Source organism: Oncorhynchus keta, chromosome 19 (genome assembly GCF_023373465.1).
Source record: "Oncorhynchus keta strain PuntledgeMale-10-30-2019 chromosome 19, Oket_V2, whole genome shotgun sequence".
Classification (NCBI taxonomy): domain Eukaryota; kingdom Metazoa; phylum Chordata; class Actinopteri; order Salmoniformes; family Salmonidae; genus Oncorhynchus; species Oncorhynchus keta.
Window position 1 is genome coordinate 60,653,389 of NC_068439.1, and position 23,142 is coordinate 60,676,530.

At 42.5% G+C, this 23,142-nt stretch overlaps 2 protein-coding genes across 4 annotated transcripts; both read right to left on the bottom strand.

The window, feature by feature from the left end:
• Positions 1–343: 343 nt before the first annotated feature.
• On the bottom strand, positions 344–4,317 carry si:dkey-1j5.4 (insulin-like growth factor-binding protein complex acid labile subunit). Its single transcript, XM_035792669.2, has 4 exons — positions 4,169–4,317; positions 3,734–3,922; positions 2,858–3,556; positions 344–2,676 (listed from the first exon to the last, which is right to left on the bottom strand). Exons 2-4 carry the CDS (start codon positions 3,915–3,917, stop codon positions 2,486–2,488), a joined length of 1,074 nt encoding a protein of 357 aa, XP_035648562.1. The 5' UTR covers positions 3,918–3,922; positions 4,169–4,317; the 3' UTR covers positions 344–2,485.
• A 5,706-nt stretch (positions 4,318–10,023) lies between these two features.
• lbr (lamin B receptor) lies at positions 10,024–22,853 on the bottom strand. Of its 3 annotated transcripts, none has more exons than XM_052470950.1 (14): positions 22,663–22,853; positions 18,967–19,141; positions 18,480–18,683; positions 18,086–18,163; positions 15,320–15,491; positions 14,760–14,953; positions 14,119–14,173; positions 13,700–13,894; positions 13,302–13,405; positions 12,740–12,865; positions 12,454–12,622; positions 12,243–12,323; positions 11,992–12,114; positions 10,024–11,802 (listed from the first exon to the last, which is right to left on the bottom strand). In XM_052470950.1, exons 2-14 carry the CDS (start codon positions 19,129–19,131, stop codon positions 11,642–11,644), a joined length of 1,827 nt encoding a protein of 608 aa, XP_052326910.1. In that variant the 5' UTR covers positions 19,132–19,141; positions 22,663–22,853; the 3' UTR covers positions 10,024–11,641. The 3 variants fall into 3 exon arrangements, with proteins under 3 accessions (XP_052326910.1, XP_035650013.1, XP_035650012.1); XM_035794120.2 differs by lacking the exon at positions 22,663–22,853 and adding an exon at positions 21,327–21,494 and having other exon boundaries at positions 18,498–18,683; XM_035794119.2 differs by lacking the exon at positions 22,663–22,853 and adding an exon at positions 21,327–21,494.
• Between the last annotated feature and the right edge of the window lie 289 nt (positions 22,854–23,142).

A 23,142-nucleotide genomic window follows, 5' to 3' on the forward strand; every position in this document is an offset into this window, starting at 1 on the left:
GCCTGTCTGACTGGCTCTGGAATGTGGAGGTGTAACGATGACTTCTATGGAAGCTTACTCAGCTGTAACAATCGGATGAGGGATTCCTTATTCCTTCTCAGGTGGTGATGGGAGTTTACTGTCACTTTGCAAGTAAAAAGGATGCTTTAACCTACTTTCCCTCTTTGAAGCAGCACTTCTCTACACAAAAATGGCTGGAGCAGAAAATAGCTGCATTTTCTGAACTTATGAATCATTTCGCAGTTGGTATTAAGGCTTGAATAACTCTTGACGTGACGAAATCATGTGTATAAACAAGATCTACTGAACCTCAGTAACTGTGAGAGATGACATGCTGTTCATTGCACAATGGACTTTATTTCAAAATGTATGTACAGTATGAAATCAATTAGACTACAAACTTAGTAAATGCTGTTTTAGGATTGTACAGGTACACTGGCAGCACATATTTTTCACTCAATGGAAACAATAAGATATATTCATTGTGCTTTAGATTAGGAGATTCACTCATTACAACCTACAGAGACAAGCTCGGAAGCATAGCCAAATCCTCAAAGATATCAAACTAATAAGCATGGAATGATTCCATATCTGTGAAAATAATACAATTGCCCTATATACATATTGAGTTAGGGAAAAAAGCTCATGTTAAGATAATAGGTTTATCAGCATAGGATATCACTGTAAAGAAGTACTAGAAATTAATTTCAGTTAATATAAAATATGCAAGAATAAAAAATAAAGCAGAAGCAGTATTAGTGAGGGTTTTACAGTAGCATGTTTCTCAGCGCACTTCGGTAATAGCAGGTTTAAAGAACGTGTAAATTGTGTGTTTGATGGAAAGTATAATATTTCAATGACAGAAAGCTCAGGGCAAGCTATTACATATCCCCTTCAGCTCTTCTTTCTCTTTGGCTTGTACAGCTAAACTCAGCTAAAAAAAAGAAACATCCCTATTTCAAGTCCCTGTCTTTCAAAGATAATTAAAAAAAAAATCAAAATACCTTCACAGATCTTCATTGTAAAGGGTTTAAAAACCATTTCCCATGCTTGTTCCATGAACCATAAACAATTAATTAAACATGCACCTGTGGAACGGTGATTAAGACACTAACAGCAGACCACGTGTAACAACACCTGCACAGGATCAGTACATCCGAACATCACACCTGCAGGACGGGTACAGGATGGCAACAACAACTGCCCGAGTTACACCAGGAACGCACAATCCCTCCATCAGTGCTCAGACTGTCCACAATAGGCTGAAAGAGGCTGGACTGAGGGATTGTAGGCCTGTTGTAAGGCAGGACCTCACCAGACATCACCGGCAACAACGTCGCCTATGGGCACAAAACCACCGTTGCTGGACCAGACAGGACTGGCAGAAAGTGCTCTTCACTGACGAATTGTGGTTTTGTCTCACCAGGGGTGATGGTCGGATTTGCGTTTATTTGTCGAAGGAATGAGCCTTACACCGAGGCCTGTACTCTGGAGCAGGATTGAATTGGAAGTAGAGGGTCCGTCATGGTCTGGGGAGGTGTGTCACAGCATCACCGGACTGAGCTTGTTGTCATTGCAGGCAATCTCAACGCTGTGTGTTACAGGGAAGACACCCTCCTCCCTCATGTGGTACCCTTCCTGCAGGCTCATCCTGACATGACCCTCCAGCATGACAATGCCACCAGCCATGCTGCCTGTTCTGTGCGTGATTTCCTGCAATACAGGAATGGCAGTGTTCTGCCATGGCCAGCGAAGAGCCCGGATCTCAATCCCATTGAGCACGTCTGGGACCTGTTGGATCGGAGGGTGAGGCCTAGGGCCATTACCCACAGAAATGTTTGCGAACTTGCAGGTGTCTTGGTGGAAGAGTAGGGTAACATCTCACAGCAAGAACTGGCAAATCTGGTGCAGTCCATGAGGAGGAGAAAGCACTGCAGTACTTAATGCAGCTGGTGGCCACACCAGATACTGACTGTTACTTTTGATTTTGACCCCCCCTTTGTTCAGTGACACATTATGCCATTTCTGTTAGTCACATGTCTGTGGAACTTGTTCAGTTTATGTCTCAGTTGTTAAATCTTGTTATGTTCATACAAATATTTACACGTTTACGTTTGCTGAAAATAAACAGGACATTTATTGCGGAGTTTATACTAACTATCGCTTATGGTTGTATAGTAAAAGCTAATTGTACAGTTGTCAGTTATCAGGCCATGGCTACCTAGATGTTGCACAATGGCATGTCATTCTGTGGCTGGACCTAGGCTAGGGTTGCAAAATAATGGGTAACTGTGCTGTCGTTGGACCATAGCTAAGTATTAAGTGTTGTATAACAGGTGTAAATCGCTCTGGATTAGAGTATCTGCAAAATATGTCAAATGTAAAAATGTAACGTGGCTGATGCAGGATGCTGGTGTGGAGGAAAGATTGGTGTGGCTTTAGTCTAGGTCTGGTAGCACAGAGTAAAGGTTGGTTTGGCTCTAGTCTAGGCCCGACAGCGTAGGTTCTGGTCTTTGAGGCTGCTGAGGGATTTGTTGCGGTACTCTGTCGGGGCAACACACCTCAGGGACTCCAGAGGGGAAAGGTTGGCCTTTGTCTGGGACACCCAGCGCACCAGGCCATTGATGTTGCAGTCACATGTCCAGGGGTTGTCATGGAGATACACCTCCCTCAGGCCTGGAGGGAGGTAGAGGACAATCAGATTATGCTCATTGTGACACTTTTTTAAATGAAAGAAATGTATATGACTTTTTATGAACAAATGGTCAAACATGAAGTACACATATGACACATATAGTCCACAAATGCATTTGAAAAAACACCTAGAAAAGTTTGTTGTACATTATTCAACACTTACCAGACAGCTGGGTGAAAATGTTTCCATCCATGTTTTTGAAACGGTTTCCACTGAGGGCCAGCTGGGAGAGCTTCGGTGTATGTCTAAACAGGTCCTGGGGCAGCCTCTCCAGCTCGTTGTTCCTCAGGTAGAGCTCCTGAAGGTTGGACAGGCCCTCCAGAGTGGCTGAGGTCAAAGTGGACAGCAGGTTGTTATCCAGCACCAGCATCTCCAGGGAGGCCAGAGGCTTGAAAGCACCAGCCGAGATGCTCTTCAGACTGTTGTTGTCCAGGTTGAGGAACAGCAGCTCTGTCAAGCCCAGAAAGCCTTTGGGGGAGATCCTCTCGATGCGGTTGAGGGCCAGGTCCAGGACCTTTAGGGCGATCAGAGGCTTGAAGGCGTTGGAAGGAAGGGCAATTAGAGAGTTGAGGGGCAGGTCCAGCTCTGAAAGGTTCCTCATGCCTGTGAACATGTCTGGTTTGACACTGGAGATCTGGTTCTGGCCCAGCATGAGGAAGCGGAGGTTGATGAGATCCTGGAAGCCTTTCACAGGGAGTTTGTTGATCTGATTCCCATACAGGTTGAGCAGCATCAGCCTCTGGGCTCCAGAGAAGGCCTGGGGGTGTATTGATTTGATGGCATTGCGTTCCAAGTTGATGCTTTCGATCTTGGGGATGGGTTTCAGGACGTTTGCTGGGAGGTCGACTATTCCGTTCTCACCTGGGACAAGGACCACAGAAACAACACGAGAAATCAATACCATTGGAAGATGCTAACACTAGCCTCTTTCTTGTGGTTATGTCAATAAAATAACATATTGATTTGGAGCCAAATAGTTGGCACATACTAAAGTGGGACGGTGGTTTTCCCACAATTGCAAACATTAAGTGGACTCACCCATCTTTAGGATCCAGGAATCAGGGGGCAGGTTGGAGGGAAATGTCCTCATCCCCTTCTTGTGGCAGTTGACCTCTGACCTTTCAGGGCTGGTTTTCTTGGTGCATTTACAGACATCAGGACAGCTCTCTACAGCTTCTGCAACCCAGAACACCAGCACTGCTAAACAGGCTACCAGCTGCATGCCTACTACACCCACAGGGAATAGAAAAAGTATTCAGCACTTGCAGACTGATTAAGTTTGACAATTTAGTTTGTGTTGGAAGGACGATTAGAAATTCAATTTAAGATAATCCTATTTAAATTATATGAGCGTATTAAGAATTAACATCTTGCAGACATGCTCCAAAAAAATACAGACAAGTGCAGGGTGAAAGGCTGCAGAGCTACAGTTTATGCTATTAGACTGATCAATATTTTCTTATCAGCATTTACCTGAACATTTGGTGAGACTTGTCGTCGCATAAACCTCTTCTTTAAACTGTCTACTTTGTTTTGCCTCTCAAAGCGAGGGAGTCAGATTTTCTTAAGCTGCCTGTTCTGCTGTCGTGTAACTTCCTGTTAGTCAGAGTGAATTAGCCCAGCCGTCTGCCCAGCAGCTACAGCAGCCAGCCTGCAAAACTACCAGCACAGCACCACTGCAATGTCACAGTCCCTGGAGAAAAATGCCATCCTCAGATTATGGATCAAAGCCACCTCACAGAAACGGAGAAACCTCTGCCAAATTAACTCCTCCATGCCCCAGAGGAGTGCATGGGGGTGTGTGAGAAATAAGACAACTCAGTCAGTATGTGCCAGTATGTGTGTGTGTGTGTGTTCGTGTATTTGTGTGTTTGTTTGTGCCAGGAGAAGTGATATACAAACTACGCACAGATTGATGTCATGGAGTCTCAAAGACAGAGAGAGAGGATGGTGGGCACCTCAGAAGGCATGGCTCCCAGCCACCCTGACAGCCAACGTCATGGAGATTATACTGAGGTTCTGTGACTCGCGAGGAGCCCAGCCACACACAGACGGCCCGTAAGGAAGTCACGCTCGCAACTGTAATTCCTTATGAGGGGAAAGGAACAATCACACATGTCACTCTCTGTTACACAGGGCCAAGTGCTGAGAAAGGGAGGGGGAGAGTAGAGAGAGCGAGAGAGAGCAAGCAAGAGCGAGAGAGAGAGAGATACGGAAAGGCCAAGCTCCCCAGTAGTGATAAGGGATTACAGAAACACATGTTGAGAATAGCTGCAGATTGACACGTCTGCTGAGTGAGACAATTTTATTGTATGCTAAAGATTAAAAGCTATTTTCAAGCCTAGCCAACAGCAAGACAATATGCAAGCCATCTGTAGCAGCGTAATTATGGTGTTCTGACTGAAGGCTCAGAGGAGCAGCCACACCAGTCAGCTCCTCTTCAATGGAGGGGAGAGAGAAGCCCAGCTAACACACACTGAGTTTTGAGGAACACACAAGAACTTCTACAGCAATATGATATACTTCACAAACTCTACTCAACTCAATGTGGTGGGCTGGGCATTCACTTAGCATGGCTTGGCTGATATCATTCCAATATTATTGCCAATTTACAGCCAATTGATCAAATGCTGTTTCTATCGAGTGGCCCGCCTCAGTTTCTAGTGCATACTGACAGGAGGAAGATCATAAAAGCCATGTGTAAGGTCTTGTAAAAGAATAGATGTGAGAAGTCTCTATTGAACACGAGAGCTTGCTGTCTTTACATCCAATCGATTGAGTGGCATTGATTTATCTCCAATTTCTACAATATGTTACTCTTCAGTTAGCTCCATCATAAAGTACCCTGACTGTCTTTCTACTGCACTGCACAGCTGTAGGCTCTAATGCACACCTAATGATGCCTTCCATTTGGATACACCTACACTTCAAACATCTCCAAAAATGATTGTTCTTCAATCATTTTCACAATATCAAAGCTGGCCATTCTTACATTCTTCTTTGTCATCTTGCTTCTGACCTTGTCACAGTGGCCTAAAGGTTCTGTCCAGTTTTACTTTGTAAAATAATGATTTATGTTTTATTATAGATTGCACAAACCCCCCTTTGCATCTGCAAGGTAGCGCCATCCTTCACACTAGTTTTGACAGATGTACTCTGCTCTCTTACAAACTACAGTGAAAAGCAATTTGTCACACAATGCATTCCATAATAAAGAACATTGTCTCAGCAACATGCTCCAAACCCCTCCTCACTGTCAAACGATTCATTTTATTTCACATGACAAAGACTATGAGGCCATTGGACTGTTATTCTCACTATTTGCATGAAAGATGTATTTCATCTACATCCTGCAGATTAAAAACTGAGGTGTGATAGATTTGAATTGTTTTAATGTCATAGTTTTTCCATTGATGCTAAAAAGCCAAGAAGTTTTCCCGGTTTTCCGACTAAAAGAGAGATGTGAGATTACTTTCCTAATGACAGCTCTTTGGGTTTCTATAAGACAGCAGTTGTGTCTAATGATGCTCACTTAAACATGGCAGCCCAAGCACCTATTTCCTATGTAGAACATTTAGTCGGCTGAGTCAACCACTGTCTAATTAACAGAGAAATCAAGCACTGCTATCACTAATGGATCTTCCTCATGATCTTCATTACTACGCTCTATCTCCAGTTCAGTTCTCTTGCTCTGCAATTTGAGTCCCCTGGATCTGATGTGGGACCCCCAAAGGAACACAGTTACCATGGTACTAGAACCATCTGCAGCTCAGGAGTGATTGTGGCTCACTTGCAGCATCTGGTGTTCAAGTCTATTATCACTGTAGCATTACTGTACATTTCACAGTCACATCAAAGCCGTCCTATACCCTATAATTCTTAACCGTGTTTGGATGAGGTTTCCTGCTGCTAACAGATACATAGCTGGTTGTTTCAACATTTCTGACCCTGCTTAGTTGCAGAAGGGTGAAGCGTTAGGTGTCTGGAGTGAATTTGGAGGACTCAGCTTGTAGTCGAATAGAAAGGGGTTTTAACTGGATTCTTAAACTGCCTCCTTTCTTTCTCTCGCTCTCTCTCATTCTTCCCCTCATCTAACATCATCTATGCTTTTGTAAGACTTCCTTAAGACAGGCCACTTCCAAACATTTGACTAGGTCTGGAGTAATGGGACACTCCATTGTCAATGATTTAGATAGGGATAGGTGGTCTAGCTGAGTTGAAACCTGATTTGGGTGACTGGAAACAAACGAAGAGATATCAGCCACTAAAGCCTATTTCAACACTTCAATCTATCATGAATATTCTATTTGTATTATTTAGTGCTGTTAGCACCACATATCACACCACAGGTATAGCTGTCAAAGAGGGAATGGTGATAGGCACATGTTCCATTCCATCTTTAGTACGAAAGAGACAAAGATAGAGAGAAATATTGCCTTTGGCACCTGTCAGAATAGCAGAATCCCAGTCACACATGCACATAGTCAGACACAGATTCCACCATGACAGGCCCGGCGTACATGCATGCTTCAATCCATGCCTGACATGAGCTACGGAGAACAATCAGAAGTTTAGAAGGAAGTGCATTTCAAAGTCTACTGGAAAGTTTAAACAATGCCGTAAGTGTACAGAATTCACAACTCACCATCCATTTCATAAAATAAACTCAAATCGAGTCAGCTATTTCTCAACTGTCAGCAATCAAGGATTGTGAACATACTGTTTTTCCTCAAGAGTTTTCAAATATAGTATACAAATATTACAGTAACTCCAATCACTTTCATAACATGATGTTTTACTCTTTATTATCACTAGTGAGGGCTCTGGCTCTGCTGAAAATGAATAGCAGCCAGGAAAGAAAGACTATTAGCTTTATGTAAGGGAAGAACAAACAGCAAAGGAGGAAAAAATCTGTGTTTTATGAGTCACTATTTCTCACTTCAAAGACATCTTAGAATCAATTACCCTTGTCAAAACAGCAGCAGCTGTGTTCTAGCGTTTCTCCCTCCTGTATTCCACAAACCATGACCTCCATGTTGTGATGCTGAGTAAACACAGCTGAATGCAAAGCAATGCTGCTTTACTTTGATGTTATAAAATACACTGCTCAAAAAAATGAAGGGAAAACTTAAACAACACAATGTAACTCCAAGTCAATCACACTTCTGTGAAATCAAACTGTCCACTTAGGAAGCAACACTGATTGACAATACATTTCACATGCTGTTGTGCAAATGGAATAGACAACAGGTGGAAATTATAGGCAATTAGCAAGACACCCCCAATAAAGGAGTGGTTCTGCAGGTGGGGACCACAGACCACTTCTTAGTTCCTATGCTTCCTGGCTGATGTTTTGCTGGCAGTGGCGGTGCTTTCACTCTAGTGGTAGCATGAGACAGAGTCTACAACCCACACAAGTGGCTCAGGTAGTGCAGCTCATCCAGGATGGCACATCAATGCGAGCTGTGGCAAGAAGGTTTGCTGTGTCTGTCAGCGTAGTGACCAGAGCACGGAGGCGCTACCAGGAGACAGGCCAGTACATCAGGAGACGTGGAGGAGGCCGTAGGAGGGCAAAACCCAGAAGCAGGACCGCTACCTCCGCCTTTGTGCAAGGAGGAGCACTGCCAGAGCCCTGCAAAATGACCTCCAGCAGGGCACAAATGTGCATGTGTCTGCTCAAACGGTCCGAAACAGACTCCATGAGGGTGGTATGAGGGCCCAACATCCACAGGTGGGGTTTGTGCTTACAGCCCAACACCGTGCAGGACGTTTTTCATTTGCCAGAGAACACCAAGATTGGCAAATTCGCCACTGGCGCCCTGTGCTCTTCACAGATGAAAGCAGGTTCACACTGAGCACGTGACAGACGTGACAGTCTGGAGACGCCGTCTGCTGCCTGCAACATCCTCCAGCATGTCCAGTTTGGTGGTGGGTCAGTCATGGTGTGGGGTGGCATTTCTTTGGGGGGCCGCACAGCCTTCCATGTGCTCGCCAGAGGTAGCCTGACTGCCTTTACTCTCCGAGATGAGATCCTCAGACCCCTTGTGAGACCATATGCTGGTGCGGTTGGCCCAGGGTTCCTCCTAATGCAAGACAATGCTAGACCTCATGTGGCTGGAGTGTGTCAGCAGTTCCTGCAAGAGGAAGGCATTGATGCTATGGACTGGCCCACCCGTTCCCCAGACCTGAATCCAATTGAGCACATCTGGGACATCATGTCTCGCTCCATCCACCAATGCCACATTGCACCACAGACTGTCCAGGAGTTGGCGGATGCTTTAGTCCAGGTCTGGGAGGAGATCCCTCAGGAGACCATCCGCCACCTCATCGGGAGCATGCCCAGGCGTTGTAGGGAGGTCATACAGGCACGTGGAGGCCACACACTACTGAGCCTCATTTTGACTTGTTACATCAAAGTTGGATCAGCCTGTAGTGTGGTTTTCCACTTTAATTCTGAGTGTGACTCCAAATCCAGACCCCCATGGGTTGCTAAATTTGATTTCCATTGACAATTTTTGTGTGATTTTGTTGTCAGCACATTGAACTATGTAACGAGTAAAAAGTATTTAAGAATATTTCATTCAGATCTAGGATGTTATTTTAGTGTTCCCTTTATTTTTTTGAGCAGTGTATTTATAGTGTATTTGCAAAGTAGTTAGTAGTTGAAAAGTTGCTGATTAGCTAAAGCTGTCCGTGATAAGATTAGAACTTGCAACCTTTGGGTTGCTAGACGTTCGTGTTACACGCCCGACCAACCTCCTTTCATTTTTGCCTTATGTAACCATACCCAACATACCATATCATTCTAAATGGAGTGTCTCAGATTTAAATACGGAATAATACCAAATGCTCAGAGACTAGGTTGAAACTCGTCACTCATGGTCATGCCAAACAATGTTTGGTTTCACAATGAAGAATGGAGCTGGCAAGAGCACAATCAGACCTTGGACTAGGCTACCAAACACCTGCAGAAATGACTTACATCACTGTGGTGTCGTGCTGAGAGAAAAACACTAAACTGTCCCTCTAGATCATTTTGGGGATTTACTGCTCTTCACACCAGTCAGTGTGATGGACCACCCGATTTAGACATCTCTAATTGATTCCCAGAGGGTCTGCAGCAGGGGCCAGGGGGATAGTCTCTGGTCCTGTCCAGATCTACACCTCAGCAGGCAGTTAGCCCCATTCCTGACTTAGAGAACAGCCCATCACCTCTAAGTTGTGTTGAATTGCTTACTTTCCCAGTTACCTCTGATTGTTCGGTTTCACTTTGACTATTCACAGTGCATTATCTGTTGAATTGTTTGACACCTCTGAATAACATGGGGTAATGTAAGTGGAAATCTTTATTTTTTTGCCAAAATGTTTGTACAATACAAGCTTTCCAGCCACTGTTACAGGTTAAATCTGTCTCCACCAGAATTTAATGATTCAAAAACCTTGGGTCTTCTTCCAAATTCTTAGTTACTTCCAACTTTTAGCTTTGACAAACTACCAGCTGACCAAAACAGGATATTACCAGTCCCATCCGCCACAAACACAGGGGTTGGGTACAGAACGTGGCTCAATGAGAAATAGTTCATGATAAATGACTCAAATCACAAGTAATCTTCTCAGATGACTGAGTCAGTAATAACGGCAGATCTAGCTGTAAACAAAAATGGCTACAATGGTAATTCAGGCAATTAACTTAAAAACAAAAGTTAAAATCAAATGTAAACTTTAAATATCTACTTGTGGAACATAATAGCTATGATTACTACCATTAACTTGAATATTTTACTTAAAAAAACTAATTTAGAATATGTACAATGCATTCAGTCACATAAAATGCCACATATTCTGTTCATCTACAGCTGGGTCCAAAAATACTTGTTTGGGTTTGAGAATGCACAGGATAAAACACCAATGTTGCCAGAAGGCCACCATACTACACAGCATTGTGCAGAATGTCACAGTATAAACTTGGTTAAAATCCTCAAATAAAATAAAAAGGAACATTTTTAAAAAATCATGTCATTATTGACACCTTTAAAAAATAGTATGGTCTTGAATAACTTAAGGTTTGTGATGCTTGAATGGATACTGTCTGTAAGCACCCTTGCACATTTTAATGGTTTTAAATAAGATTATGTGTATGTATATTTGATAACAGATGGGTTGTCTTCCCTCTGAAACAGTGACTGTGACGATCACAGGAACACTAAGCAACACCACCATCCAGAGGACTGGGGAGGAATGACAGAACCTGATGTAGCAAAGACAAATAGACTTCGGTTATAAAATGCAATCTCGCATAATGCATTTAAAACCACCCAATTTTTTTTTTTACACTCTCAGTTAACACTAGGCTACATATCTCTATATAAAAATATATATAAATTAAAACCTAAATGCAATTTTGTGACAACGTCGTGATCCTGAGGGAGAACGTTATAGTCCTATGTCAACTGTACAGTGGAAAAAAAGAGCATTTAAATCCCATCATTCACAATATACACAAGTAATGTATACCAAAGATATCATTACAAAATACCTCAAAATAAAAGCCAAGAAAATATTGTATACGTCGAATATGGGAGCAAAGAACACTAACACAAACCAAATATGCAATGTTGTTAGGTATCTTTCAGTTAAAAAAATGTATATGTACAAAAATATATACACATCACTTCACTAGATTATGAGGCTTATTTTTTCAAATGTTTCTCTCTAAACAAAGGCATAAACCAAATTCAGCCGGCCAGGGAGTGTTTACCTCCCTAAAACCACTTCAAAAGAAAGCTGCTCGTGGTACTTCCAAGTGTCCCCCTTTCCAAAATTCAAATGTCCTCAAGCTAATTTCCAAACAACTTGTTTTTTCTTAGTGAACTCATGCAGCCATGTGATGAGTCGTAAGCTTGCAGAATTGAAGGGCGTGGCATGGGGGCAGGGGTGGCATAGGCCTCAGTAGACTCTGGGGATGATGCGGTAGCGGACTTCTCGGCAGTAGTCATCCCACGCCGAGCCGTACTTCCTCCTGCACTGGGCCTCGTCTCGGGCCTCCCGGTGAACCAGTAGGATGGATAGGTAGATCACATAGAAGTATGGCAGGATGTGAGTGAACCCTACAGGACGACCACAGACAACACAAAAGGTCAACATACACTACAGCGTCTCATCTTCACACTATACACCCATCAAAACACGTCTAGCTTTACTGGGCTGTTTCTGATGCCTCGTCAGTACAACTCAGAAAAATATACATACAAAAAACAAATACTTGGTAAGTAACTAGCTGATTAGCCATCACTCACCACAGGGTAGGGACCATGCCAGAGCCATGATAAGGTCACCCAGGTAGTTGGGGTGACGGACTAGCCCCCACAGACCAGATACCAGGAGACTCTTCCCAGTGGCAGTAGGGATAGTCTTCAGATCTGGAAAACAGAGAGATAGTGAGTCCAACAACATGATGGGGACTAACTCCATCACTTTATCAAGGCAGAGAGCCTGCAAATGGATAATGTTTATACATGAATAAGATGCACTGGGACTGAGCACTTACGGGATAATGTGGGGTCTGATGGATTTCTTCTGAAGGAGTTTTTCTGTGAGTTTGCTTTACGGAAGATGCTAAATCCAATGACTAACAAATGACAAAGAAAATGTCACTGTTGGTCATACAACAAAAATAATATCACAGATGACATGTAGGACTAATATGAACATAAGCCAATACTAAAGGTCTGAGTACTGAGTCAGTACTACCGACTAACCATTGAGAGTGACGATGCCTACGATCCAGGGCAGTGAGAGGTGATTGGGGTGGTGAACCAGGTAGTAGGCCTGGAGGCTGAAGGTGAAGGGGACCCACATTAAGTCTCCAAATGCCAGCATGAAGCCAAACCCATCATGGGTAATATCCATATAGCTCAGGATGCCCTCCTGGGGAGCAACAATCCACCATTAGATTACAACCAAATAAATGGACTAAATACCAAATCAGCAGAAAGAAAGAAAGAAAAAAAGAAGAAGAAAAAAAAAAAAATTCAGGTTTTGTACCTCATGCCAGAAGGCATCAAGCACATATAGCAGGTGGAAGCAGTTGACCAGGATCATGGCTGGTGAGGGGTAGTCCAGGTGGTGGAGTTGCATCTCAGCCAGAGCCATGGCAGCGTTGATCACCAGCTGGACAGAACAGATGTCAAAATCTAATCAAATTGTATTGGTCACATACACATATTTAGCAGACGTTACTGCAGGCGTAAAGTAATGCTTGTCTTCCGAGCTCCAACAGTGCAGTAGTATCTAACAATTCACAAATCTAAAAGTAAAGTAATGGAATTAAGATCACAGCTCTGAATAAACACTCTCCTTGAACAGACAGTTAAACAAACTGGCTCAAATGTACAGTAGTATCATTTTAGGATTTACTCAAAGCAGTTGACATTTTCCCACTAGAGGGAGCAATGAACACAATGGGAAACTGTACAGAGTTTATTTTGTTTTTGCCATTTTTATTTTATTTTTTATAAATAAACAGCTTAATCTACATTAAATGTCTCTAGCATACATCTGAAAAGCACTTTAATGGAAATATTCAGTACACTACAGTGAAACTTACCCAACCAATCAATCCTGGGCGCAGTTCACAGAAGTATTTGAGATCAAAGCCTTTGATCCGGGGGTTAAGTTCACTTCCCATGAAAAAGTCATAAATAACACTCCCTAGGGAGGTGAGAAGAACAAATTAATCATATTATGTTGACCATTTGTGATGCATCATCATTCAAATGGGTAGTACAGAAATACAGCGTTCACCTCGAGGATTGGAATGTACTCTCAAGTCAGAATCAATTGAACATTTGATGCCAAGATGGTGGATACTTTATCTAATTATATTCTATTGCTATTAACCTTATGCTGGTCCATGTCATAATAGAGCCATTTCATGGAATCATATCACACCCAGATTGTAGAAGTATGTTTACCAGTGACAACTACACACAACCACACACTCACCAGAGTTTCCTCCAGGGGCCAGCAGGTCCTGGGTTGCCCAGCGAGAGCGGACATACAGGTAGACACTAAGTAGGACAGAGCAGAGCAGGGAAGACACAGCCAGCTGGAGGAAGTGGCTGTGGATGTAGCTGAGGTCTATCTTGTGGTGCACTGCAGCCCCCAGGGTAGCCACCGTCAGCACAAAGGCATAGAGGGCTGGTGGTGGATGAGAGGGAGACATACAGGGTTAATACACAGGAAGTACCTCAACCAAAAGGTATTTCCTACTTTCCTTTTACGACTTACATGTTAATGAAATACATTGGCATAGTGCTTTACTACAGCTATCAAAAGTGCTCGGGGTAACAGACTAGTTCATCTCATTTCATTCCTTTGAAATAAAAAAATAAAAAAAGACAAAACACAGAAGAATGCCTCACTGTTCATTCTGTATTTCAGTCTCTCTCCATTCCTCAGGGGCATTCCTTCCACAACCTGGGGACGACAAAAGCACACAGGCTGGACATTCATTCAACCTTACAGGAAATACAGTATCTGAGAGGGTAAATGTAGATAGGACAGGTGACTTTTAGTACAGCATCCCTTTTACTAATGTCTCCGAGACCTAGAGAACATGTGATTTCCTGGGAGCCATATGGTGAAAGTTTCATACATTCTAAAAAAGACATGTGTGCTTCAACAGTTTTCAGAAGAAAGATCAGGAGATTATAAAAATAAGAACAAAATGTCCCATTCTCTCCTGTAGAGTTCCAGTGTGGATCGTAGCCTACTTCAGCTGACTAATCTAATTTCTCTCCTCTGCTCCGGCTAATGAGCAGAAGTGAGCGCCGGTCATGTGCTCTGTTCAGGTTACAGATGGGAGTCATATGTACTGCCTGTACTCTCAGGGGTGTATTTGCCAGTGTGTGTTCAGTCTTCAGAGGGGTGGGAGTAGAAATTCTAAGAATGCAGTCATCTACGGTTCAATTATTTTTTTCTCTCCACAATGACTAGAACAGAATTAGGCGATTCTGATTCTACATGTGTGCCAACAAAGCAGTGAGGTGGGCGATCATGGTACCTTTCCAACAGGCAGCACGTAGAGCAGGGCCTGGAAGAGCAACCAGAGGACCACCATGCCAAACACCTGTAGGTCCCACAGAGAGTCAAGGGCAGGTAGAGGGGGGGAGCTCATCAGGCTAGCATCCTCCTGACTGCAAACCACCATCAGGCCCAACACAGTCACAGGCAGGAGCAGAGTCATGCAGAACACTCCTGCAAATACAGTGGGAAAGACACTGAGTGACTGGAGCCAAGGGAAGTCAGCCGGGTCCTTCAACTGTCTGACTTAGGTTTACCCTGTTACCGGCCCCTCAAGAAATACATTGTCAAAGGATTTACAGACTTGGTCTGAGTACCAGTTTGTTTAGCTATCATTCCACTCCTTGCTACGGTAAACATATTTGACATACGACACGGAGCGCAAGGAGTGGAATGTTATCTAAACAGAAGGTACCCAGGCTAGTGCAGACAACCACCCTAGTGCAATTTGATTGGCAAAACATTGTGTAGACTAGCACCATTGTTTTTCCCCTCACTTTATCCAGAACATGACAAGATGGAAACATTTCTGTTTCTCACCTAGCCTCCCACCAAACTCCAGCTCAGTGGTGATGGGGGCTGTGGCTACTGCAGGCTTCTGCTCAACCTCCTCCGTATGCTCGGCTGGCTTGGCATCACCGTCATCCTTCCTGCGTCTCAAGTTGTAGCGGCTCTCTACTACTTTCTTCTCTGGCTCCACCTCTGCAGGCTTCTGGAATTAGACACACAAGGGACAGGCCGACTGCTATTTATTTACACAGACATGAACATGTCTAACATTTACATTTAAGTCATTTAGCAGACGCTCTTATCCAGACCAACTGTGACTTGCGCTTATGGGGGAGGTTATCGTAGAACAGACAGCGTTTGGTCTAGAGGTCGACCGATTAATCGGAATGGCCGATTAATTAGGGCCGACTTCCAACTTTTCATAACAAACTGGAATTTTTGGACACAGATTTTTCTCTCTCTTTTTTAAATACACATTTATTTAATTTTATTTAACTTGGCAAGTCAGTTAAGAACACATTCTTATTTTCAATGATGGCCTAGGAACGGTGGGTTAACTGCCTCGTTCAGGGGCAGCAGGGTAGCCTAGTGGTTAGAGCGTTGGACTAGTAACCGGAAGGTTGCAAGTTCGAACCCCCCGAGCTGACACGGTACAAACCTGTCGTTTTTTTTATGATAGATTTTCACCTTGTCAGCTCAGGGGAGCCAATCTTGCAACCTTACAGTTTACTAGTCCTTGTGCACTCCACAAGGAGATTGCCTGTTACGCGAATACAGTAAGTCAGGGTAAGTTGCTAGCTAGCATTAAACTTATCTCAGTAAAAACAATCAATTATAATCACTAATTATCATCAACCATGTGTAGTTACTACTAGATATTATCTAGCATGTCCTGCGTTGCATATAATCTCAATGAACATACAAGGCACGTAAACATTCATTCATACAGCACTTCCGTGCGTTTGCCAGCAGCTCTTCGTTGTGCGTCAAGCCTTGCGCTGTTTATGACTTCAAGCCTATCAACTCCCGAGATTAGGCTGGTGTAAGCGAAGTGAAGAGGCTAACTAGTTAGCGCTCGCAAATAGCGTTTCAAACACCACTTGCTCTGCACGGGTAATGCTGCTTCGAGGGTGGCTGTTTTCATTGTGTTCCTGGTTGAAGCCCAGGGAGGAGAGGGACGGAAGCTATACTGTTACACTGGCAAGTGCCTATAAGAACATCCAATAGTCAAAGGTTAATGAAATACAAATGGTATAGAGGGAAATAGTCCTATAATAACTACAACCTAAAACGTTACACCTGGGAATATTGAAGACTCATGTTAAAAGGAACCACCAGCTTTCATATGTTCTCATGTTCTGAGCAAGGAACTTAAATGTTAGCTCTCTTACACGGCACATATTGCACTTTCACTTTCTTCTCCAACACTTGGTTTAAATAATGCAAAAACAAAGTTGAACATGTTTCATTATTTATTTAAGGCTAAATAGATTTTATTGGTATATTATATTAAGTTAAAATAAGTGTTCATTCAGTACGGTTGTAATTGTCATTATAACAAATAAATCAATAATAAAAAACGTCCGATTAATCGGTATCGGCATTTTTGGTCCTCCAATAATCAGTATTGAAAAATCCTAATTGGTCGACCTCTAGTTTGGTCTCACACCGCTGGTGAGATGGGGGGTGAAGTGTAATTCAGAGTCTACAGACACTATAGACTGGCGTCTCGTTGTGACACATAGCCCGAACGCGCACCTCCCCAATACTAAACAACCAACATAGCCTACGCGTCCTTTATTCATTTGAATGTGTTGACGGTTGGAGAAATTTCTTGAGCCGTGCTCAGAATTTAGAAAGTACGAAAGCCAGCGGTGAAATATTCTACAACACTCCTGCGTGTACACGTCCATGTTTTGGTTGATAGCCGCTTAAGAGGGCAGGGGGCAGGCACAGCATGAATGCGAGTCTAAAGTAAGGGGCAATGGAGCTCGTGAATTTGATGTAGCCTACAGGCCTTGCAGTTACACAGGTCAGACAAACATGGGGAAAATACGACAGCAAAATAAACAGTAAGACTTTAATAAAAGGTGCCATGTCTCACTATACAGGCCCAAATCTATGATGCAAAGCCAGTGAATTCAGTGACAGGCAGACACTATGAGAGTTCCGGTCATGCCCATCCATTCTATTTGCCAAACAAATTCGCTTTAGATGTGCATCTGCTATTAAAGGGAAAAGTGAACACTTATCTTGTTATAGCAGGAAATACCCTAAACCATTGTTTGGTTTTACTACTAAGTTGGCAGTGTTACATGGCCACTGGCATACTGATAGCCAAAGTCTAGGTATTTGTTTAACGTAAACTAGTCCTCATAACGTGCAATGAGAGCCTCTGAGGAGAGCAGAGAAAACAGGCAGCACATGTTCAGGCAGTTAACCCACTGTTCCTAGGCTGTCATTAAAAATAAGAATTTGTTCTTAACTGACTTGCCTAGTTAAATAAATGTTAAATGTGACTGACTGATGGAACATTAGCAAGACGCTAAGTGGTGTGCGTGTATAGCTCAGTCAGGCTGACTCCCCCATACAGTCCTCCCAACACACAGGAGGTACAACATGTACAAATCATAACATTCCTACAAGCAGTACAGCTAGGGAGAGTTTCATTGCCTAATGCCATGACTTTGGTTCCTCTTGCTTACAGCCCAACACAAACTTTTACATTTGTGATTATGATAATTATGGATGGAGAGAGAAAAAAATATTCTTGGAGTACATATCTAGAAGTCTCACCTCATTGACTTTGTTAGCAGTATCATTCTCCTCTGTCATTTCATGCTTATTGTTGATATTGTTCTCAATTGGCTTTGCCTGTGGTAAATTAAAATGGAGTGAAGGAAGCAAAAACATCAACATGCAGAAAAGGGAATGTGATGACCAACAAAAGATGGACCCACTGAATTAACACTAAGTGGTTAATTCACACTACGCAAAAAAAAATGGGTTAATTACACCATTGTTTGCTAATGCTTGATCTATTAAATATTGCCATCTCTGAGGCCATACATTTTACAGTACATCCTGAATACACAAACTCAGGCAGCAAACAAACACCAGTAGAGCAATATTTCAAAACAAAAAGCCATTCTAAATCCCAGCAGTGAGTGTGACATCACATGCTCCTCACCACAGGAACGAGTCTGACCTCCAGCACTTCTTTCAGTTTGGGCTCCTTGCGTGCATTGTGGGTCTCCGCGATGGAGGTGCCGCTGACAGTGCGTGACGAGGAGCGCCTGGTGGTCCTGGCTGGGCTACGGGAGCGACTGCGCCGCCGCGACGGGGAGCGTGAACGAGATCGAGAGCGACGGCTTGGTTTGAACCCAGTGGGATTCTGGAATAACATAAGTTACAGCATTTAGCAAGGTTACAACTTGTTATTACATAGCTATTACATACGTGAATTGTTAAAGGCAGTGTCAATGGAGCAATCAACTTATCATAAAAGGCTCATAACATTTGATTATGTACTATATAATAATATAAGCTCAAAATATCTTAACATTCTCATGGTATAAAAACACCATCCAAAGATAATGTGACTTATGTGACATTTATATTCATCTGGGTCAGGTCTTCAGTGACATGGTTGCCATGGAGATAGATTGTGCTACTACCTTCATGTCAGCCTCTCTGAGCTCCAGTTCGGTGCCGTCCTTGTAGATAACAGTGTAGAGCTGATTCTTGGCATCGTAGCCCAGTACCTTGACCTCGTAGAACAGGCTGCTGCCGGGCCAGCGGCCCATTACTGTGTCCCCACTCTGAAACTTGATACTCGGCATCCTCGTTTACCTGACAGAAAGCGAGAGAGAACAAGTTATTAAAAAAAATATATATAAAAAAAAACTGGGGAAATACAAGAGGATTTTGAACATTTGAAGGCCGAAAATATTATTTCAGTGTTAAGACATGCTGCTTCTGTTCTCTTTCACCTTAGCCCAAAAAATTCAACAAATGTGGCAAATTATAAGTAGGCCTATCACGTTAGAGAAACCTTTTCAAATGAATCAGGTGTGCATACCAAAACCATCTACGATGGGGGAGAAACGCTCTTTCCCCAATCACGCGCTCCAGTGCCTCTACTTGACTTTGGAGTGAGCGGATTAGGCTAGATGAGACATTTACAGTGCGCATTAAGAAAATGTAAAGGGGGACAGACACGTGTAACGCTTGACACAATGGAGCAGTGAGGTCAGCGGTATGGAAGGGGCTGCGGAGCTCACAGAAGTGCTGATGTGCACATCCCAACTAGGTTTAACTCTGTAGTTTTAAACTCGACATTGCCACTCCAGCCCCTTTGTCACTCTTTCAATAGCCTTTGTACACTGGATTTGAGTAACGGTCAGGTAACATCAAAAAATGCATTTTAGAAGTTTGACAGACATTGGAAGTTGTGCTTCTATCAAACTGTCAATACACATTACACACACACACTTTGAAAACCTAGATCCTCATCAAAGCAGATATTATTTAAATAGAGGGAAACAGAGGTGAAATGTCTGACATATATTCCCAACTACTGCCCAAGCTCACTGGAATTCCACAGCTCTCGTCCTTGTAATGACCACAATCAACTACTCAGCACTGGCCTGGGTCATATTTGTCATCTAGTATAAGTCAAAACGGGACACCACAGCTGCTGAAATGTTTTAGAAAAATAATAAATACGTTAAAAAGTATCATTTTCCTAATGGCCCACACAGATTATAAAGAGAAGCAGTGAGCCAGCCCACTAATGTAGTAAAGCACATTCCATAACATCTCCATTAATGAATACCAACACTGACACACCAAAAGGCTCTGTGATGGTGTCCTGGCGTCCCTGCTGAATTCCATATGGTTAAAGATATAGCTAAACGAGTGTTCCCTACTCCAGGAATGATGAAAGTATGCTCGGTATGATGTGGGTGGAGCTTTGAAAGTTAGCCCATACCTTGTGTGTCATACCTCGGGCACACAGCCTTTTAAATACAACACCCAAAAGTAAAATAGTTTCAATGAATAGATCAAAATACTCTAATGAGAGTTTGTAATTGGTTTTATAGAAAGTAAATTCACCCAGCCCCCGCTAGTTCATTAACCTTAACCGCCAGCTAGCTACTTTCCTTGATGTGACGGAATGATGGATGTTACGCGCAAGTCAGTGTTGAACACATTCCCATAGAATTAGACGTTTAAAGTTACTTTAGAAATATATATATATTTTAATATCTGGAAAAAATGTAGACATCTGTGGATGTTTGGTCGGAAATATAGTTGGTCAGAAAAACAAAGTGAGCAACAAAAAACTAACGTTATCTACAAAAAAAGGTAGGCTAGCTAGCCACCTTAGCTAGAATTGGAAGAGCAATCAGAACGGTGTAGTGAAGCCAACTTTGGCGGTTAGCCAACGTCAACTATCAAAATGGGCAACCCAAAATATGAGTCAATGTGCAAAAGGTAACCTTAGATTAGTGGAAAAGATTGTTCGAATGTATCTGCTCCTTTAACGACCATATCTCCAAGTGACAGCGGGATGGAGGGAAAACGTCATGAATTCAAACTTTTGTTAGTAATTATTGACTGAACTAGCTAGCTAGTGGCAGGCGAACTAAACTCGGCGACCAAGTACATCACTGATGTCGTCAACGGTCGGTCATTGGAATAGGTCAACTAACATAGATACCTATGTTCGAGGGCATGTTTACGTTTTTGCCACTGTAAACACTGCACCGACGCATAAATAAGTGTAAAATAGTTGAATGAGTAGAGGGAAAACTAATAGTTAGCCACTAATAAAAAAATAAGTTGTTGGCTAGATAACTAAATATGCTCAGCTGTAGTGGTTACTGTAGCTAACTTTAGCTAGCTGACCCCATGCAACCCCAAAACACACTCAAGAAAACCCGTTAGCTAGCGGCCAAGTTCTCAACAAAGACATTTAAAACGTTACCACATTTATGCACAATAAATAGTAAATATGCATCAACGCTATTACCTTTAGATAACACGTACGAATCCAATCAGGAAAATAAGATATGTATCCTGATAAAAACGTGGAACAAAAATATAGCGAGCTATATTTGTAAAAATCCGTAGCTGAATGTAGAGCGCGTTCTCCCTCCCTCTATCCGCGATGCCCACCAGTCTATGATGGCGCGAAGCTCGCTGATTGGCTACAATGCTTTTCTTTTAAAATGATAAAATGTTCTGATTGGACGATAGAGGATTTTAACAGAGTGCGGATTGGTTGTAACCGGTTTGTCCTTACCACTTTCTTTGTTGACGGTGTCAGATTTCTAGCCTTGCCAGTTACTTCAGTGATTCCAACTCCGTGTACTTGGTGTCATATGCCATAAGATTTCTACCAGCTTCAGACAAAATGGAGGAAATATTTTTTTTTGTAATTGTATGGAAGATAATCTTTGTTTTAGTAAAAATGGAAGTTAATGTTTAAACGGTTTATTAATTACATCAGCATTATTGATGCATGGAAAATGCTATATCATACAAACCCTTTCTTGATTTGATTATGTAGTAAATCGTAGAGCATTTACAACAATTTGTTAATAAACAAAGTAAACTGATTAAAGTTGGTCATAAAAGGTTATTTAAAATTGTATTAAACTTAGCGAAAATATCAACAATTTAAATCCAGAAATCTGTAAATAAATGCGCATCATGTATTAACTTATTACTGCCCGTTAATTACACTAATGGAAAAAAACGGTTAGACAGCACAGTTCAACACATTTTTCCACTTTCTAAAGTGCTCATGCATTCTAGACGTCATTAGATATTGAATCTAATTGTGAATTAATCTGACTGAAGCTGAAAACAGTGCAGAACCAGTGACACTATCTACCAAATGTCAGGTATATATTAGATGTTCACAACATCTTGTTGCAGGAGTTGCTTTCAACATTACAAACTAGCTGTAACAAACATGGTGCTATGCCATCCCCTCTATGAAGCTCTGATTTATCGTCAACACATTGGGCTAACAGACCTCACATGCAATTGCACAATGTAGGATGTTGCTTTATATGCTTAGAGATAGATTACAAAACTACATTCAAGGAGTCTGAAATAATCAAAACATAGGATTATGAAAGATGAAACATATATTCTCTCAGCAGTCAGTCATAACTGTGAATGTAAAGTCAAAACAGATGTCACAATTCAAAGTTCACACAGTCATTTCATGACTACGGAAGGAAACCAAAAAATATTTTGAAAATTCAAACAAACTCTACAGTCCAATTGCAGCGTTTTCTCCGCCCGCTCTCTGAGGTCATGAAGCCAAACAGCCGCTTAGTCAATTTCGGTCTTACAGCAGTTTCCGCCCCTGCAGAGCCTTCTCTCTACTCCGGTACAGATGAACTGCAAATGGACTGGCATTCTTCTCAGACCCTCCTCCAGGAAACGTCTTTCTACTGTTCATTATGTTGCAAATAACTGCACACAGTAGTTGACTCCCACTGTGAGATCTTGTTACCCCTGTAAAAAGAAGCTGCAAGACCAGAAGCAGATGATAGGCCTCATTTTGCAATGGACATAGTTGCTGTCTGTACCCAAGCCTGTGTGTGGGGGGGTTAAAAATAGCTTGGGCAACAGTCTTGAGAGATTTCTCTGATTCATTTTCAGTTTAGTCCTGCCTCTTCCTGTTCGCCTCAGCTAACCTGTGTCTGTAAAAGAGCACGAAACCCGAGGTGATACATTCACTGCTAATGGGGTGTGAAATAGGGGGTAATGTAACACAATGTGATTGGTCTGCTACTAAGAATAGGCCTGCTGGGAATTCCCTAGACCTA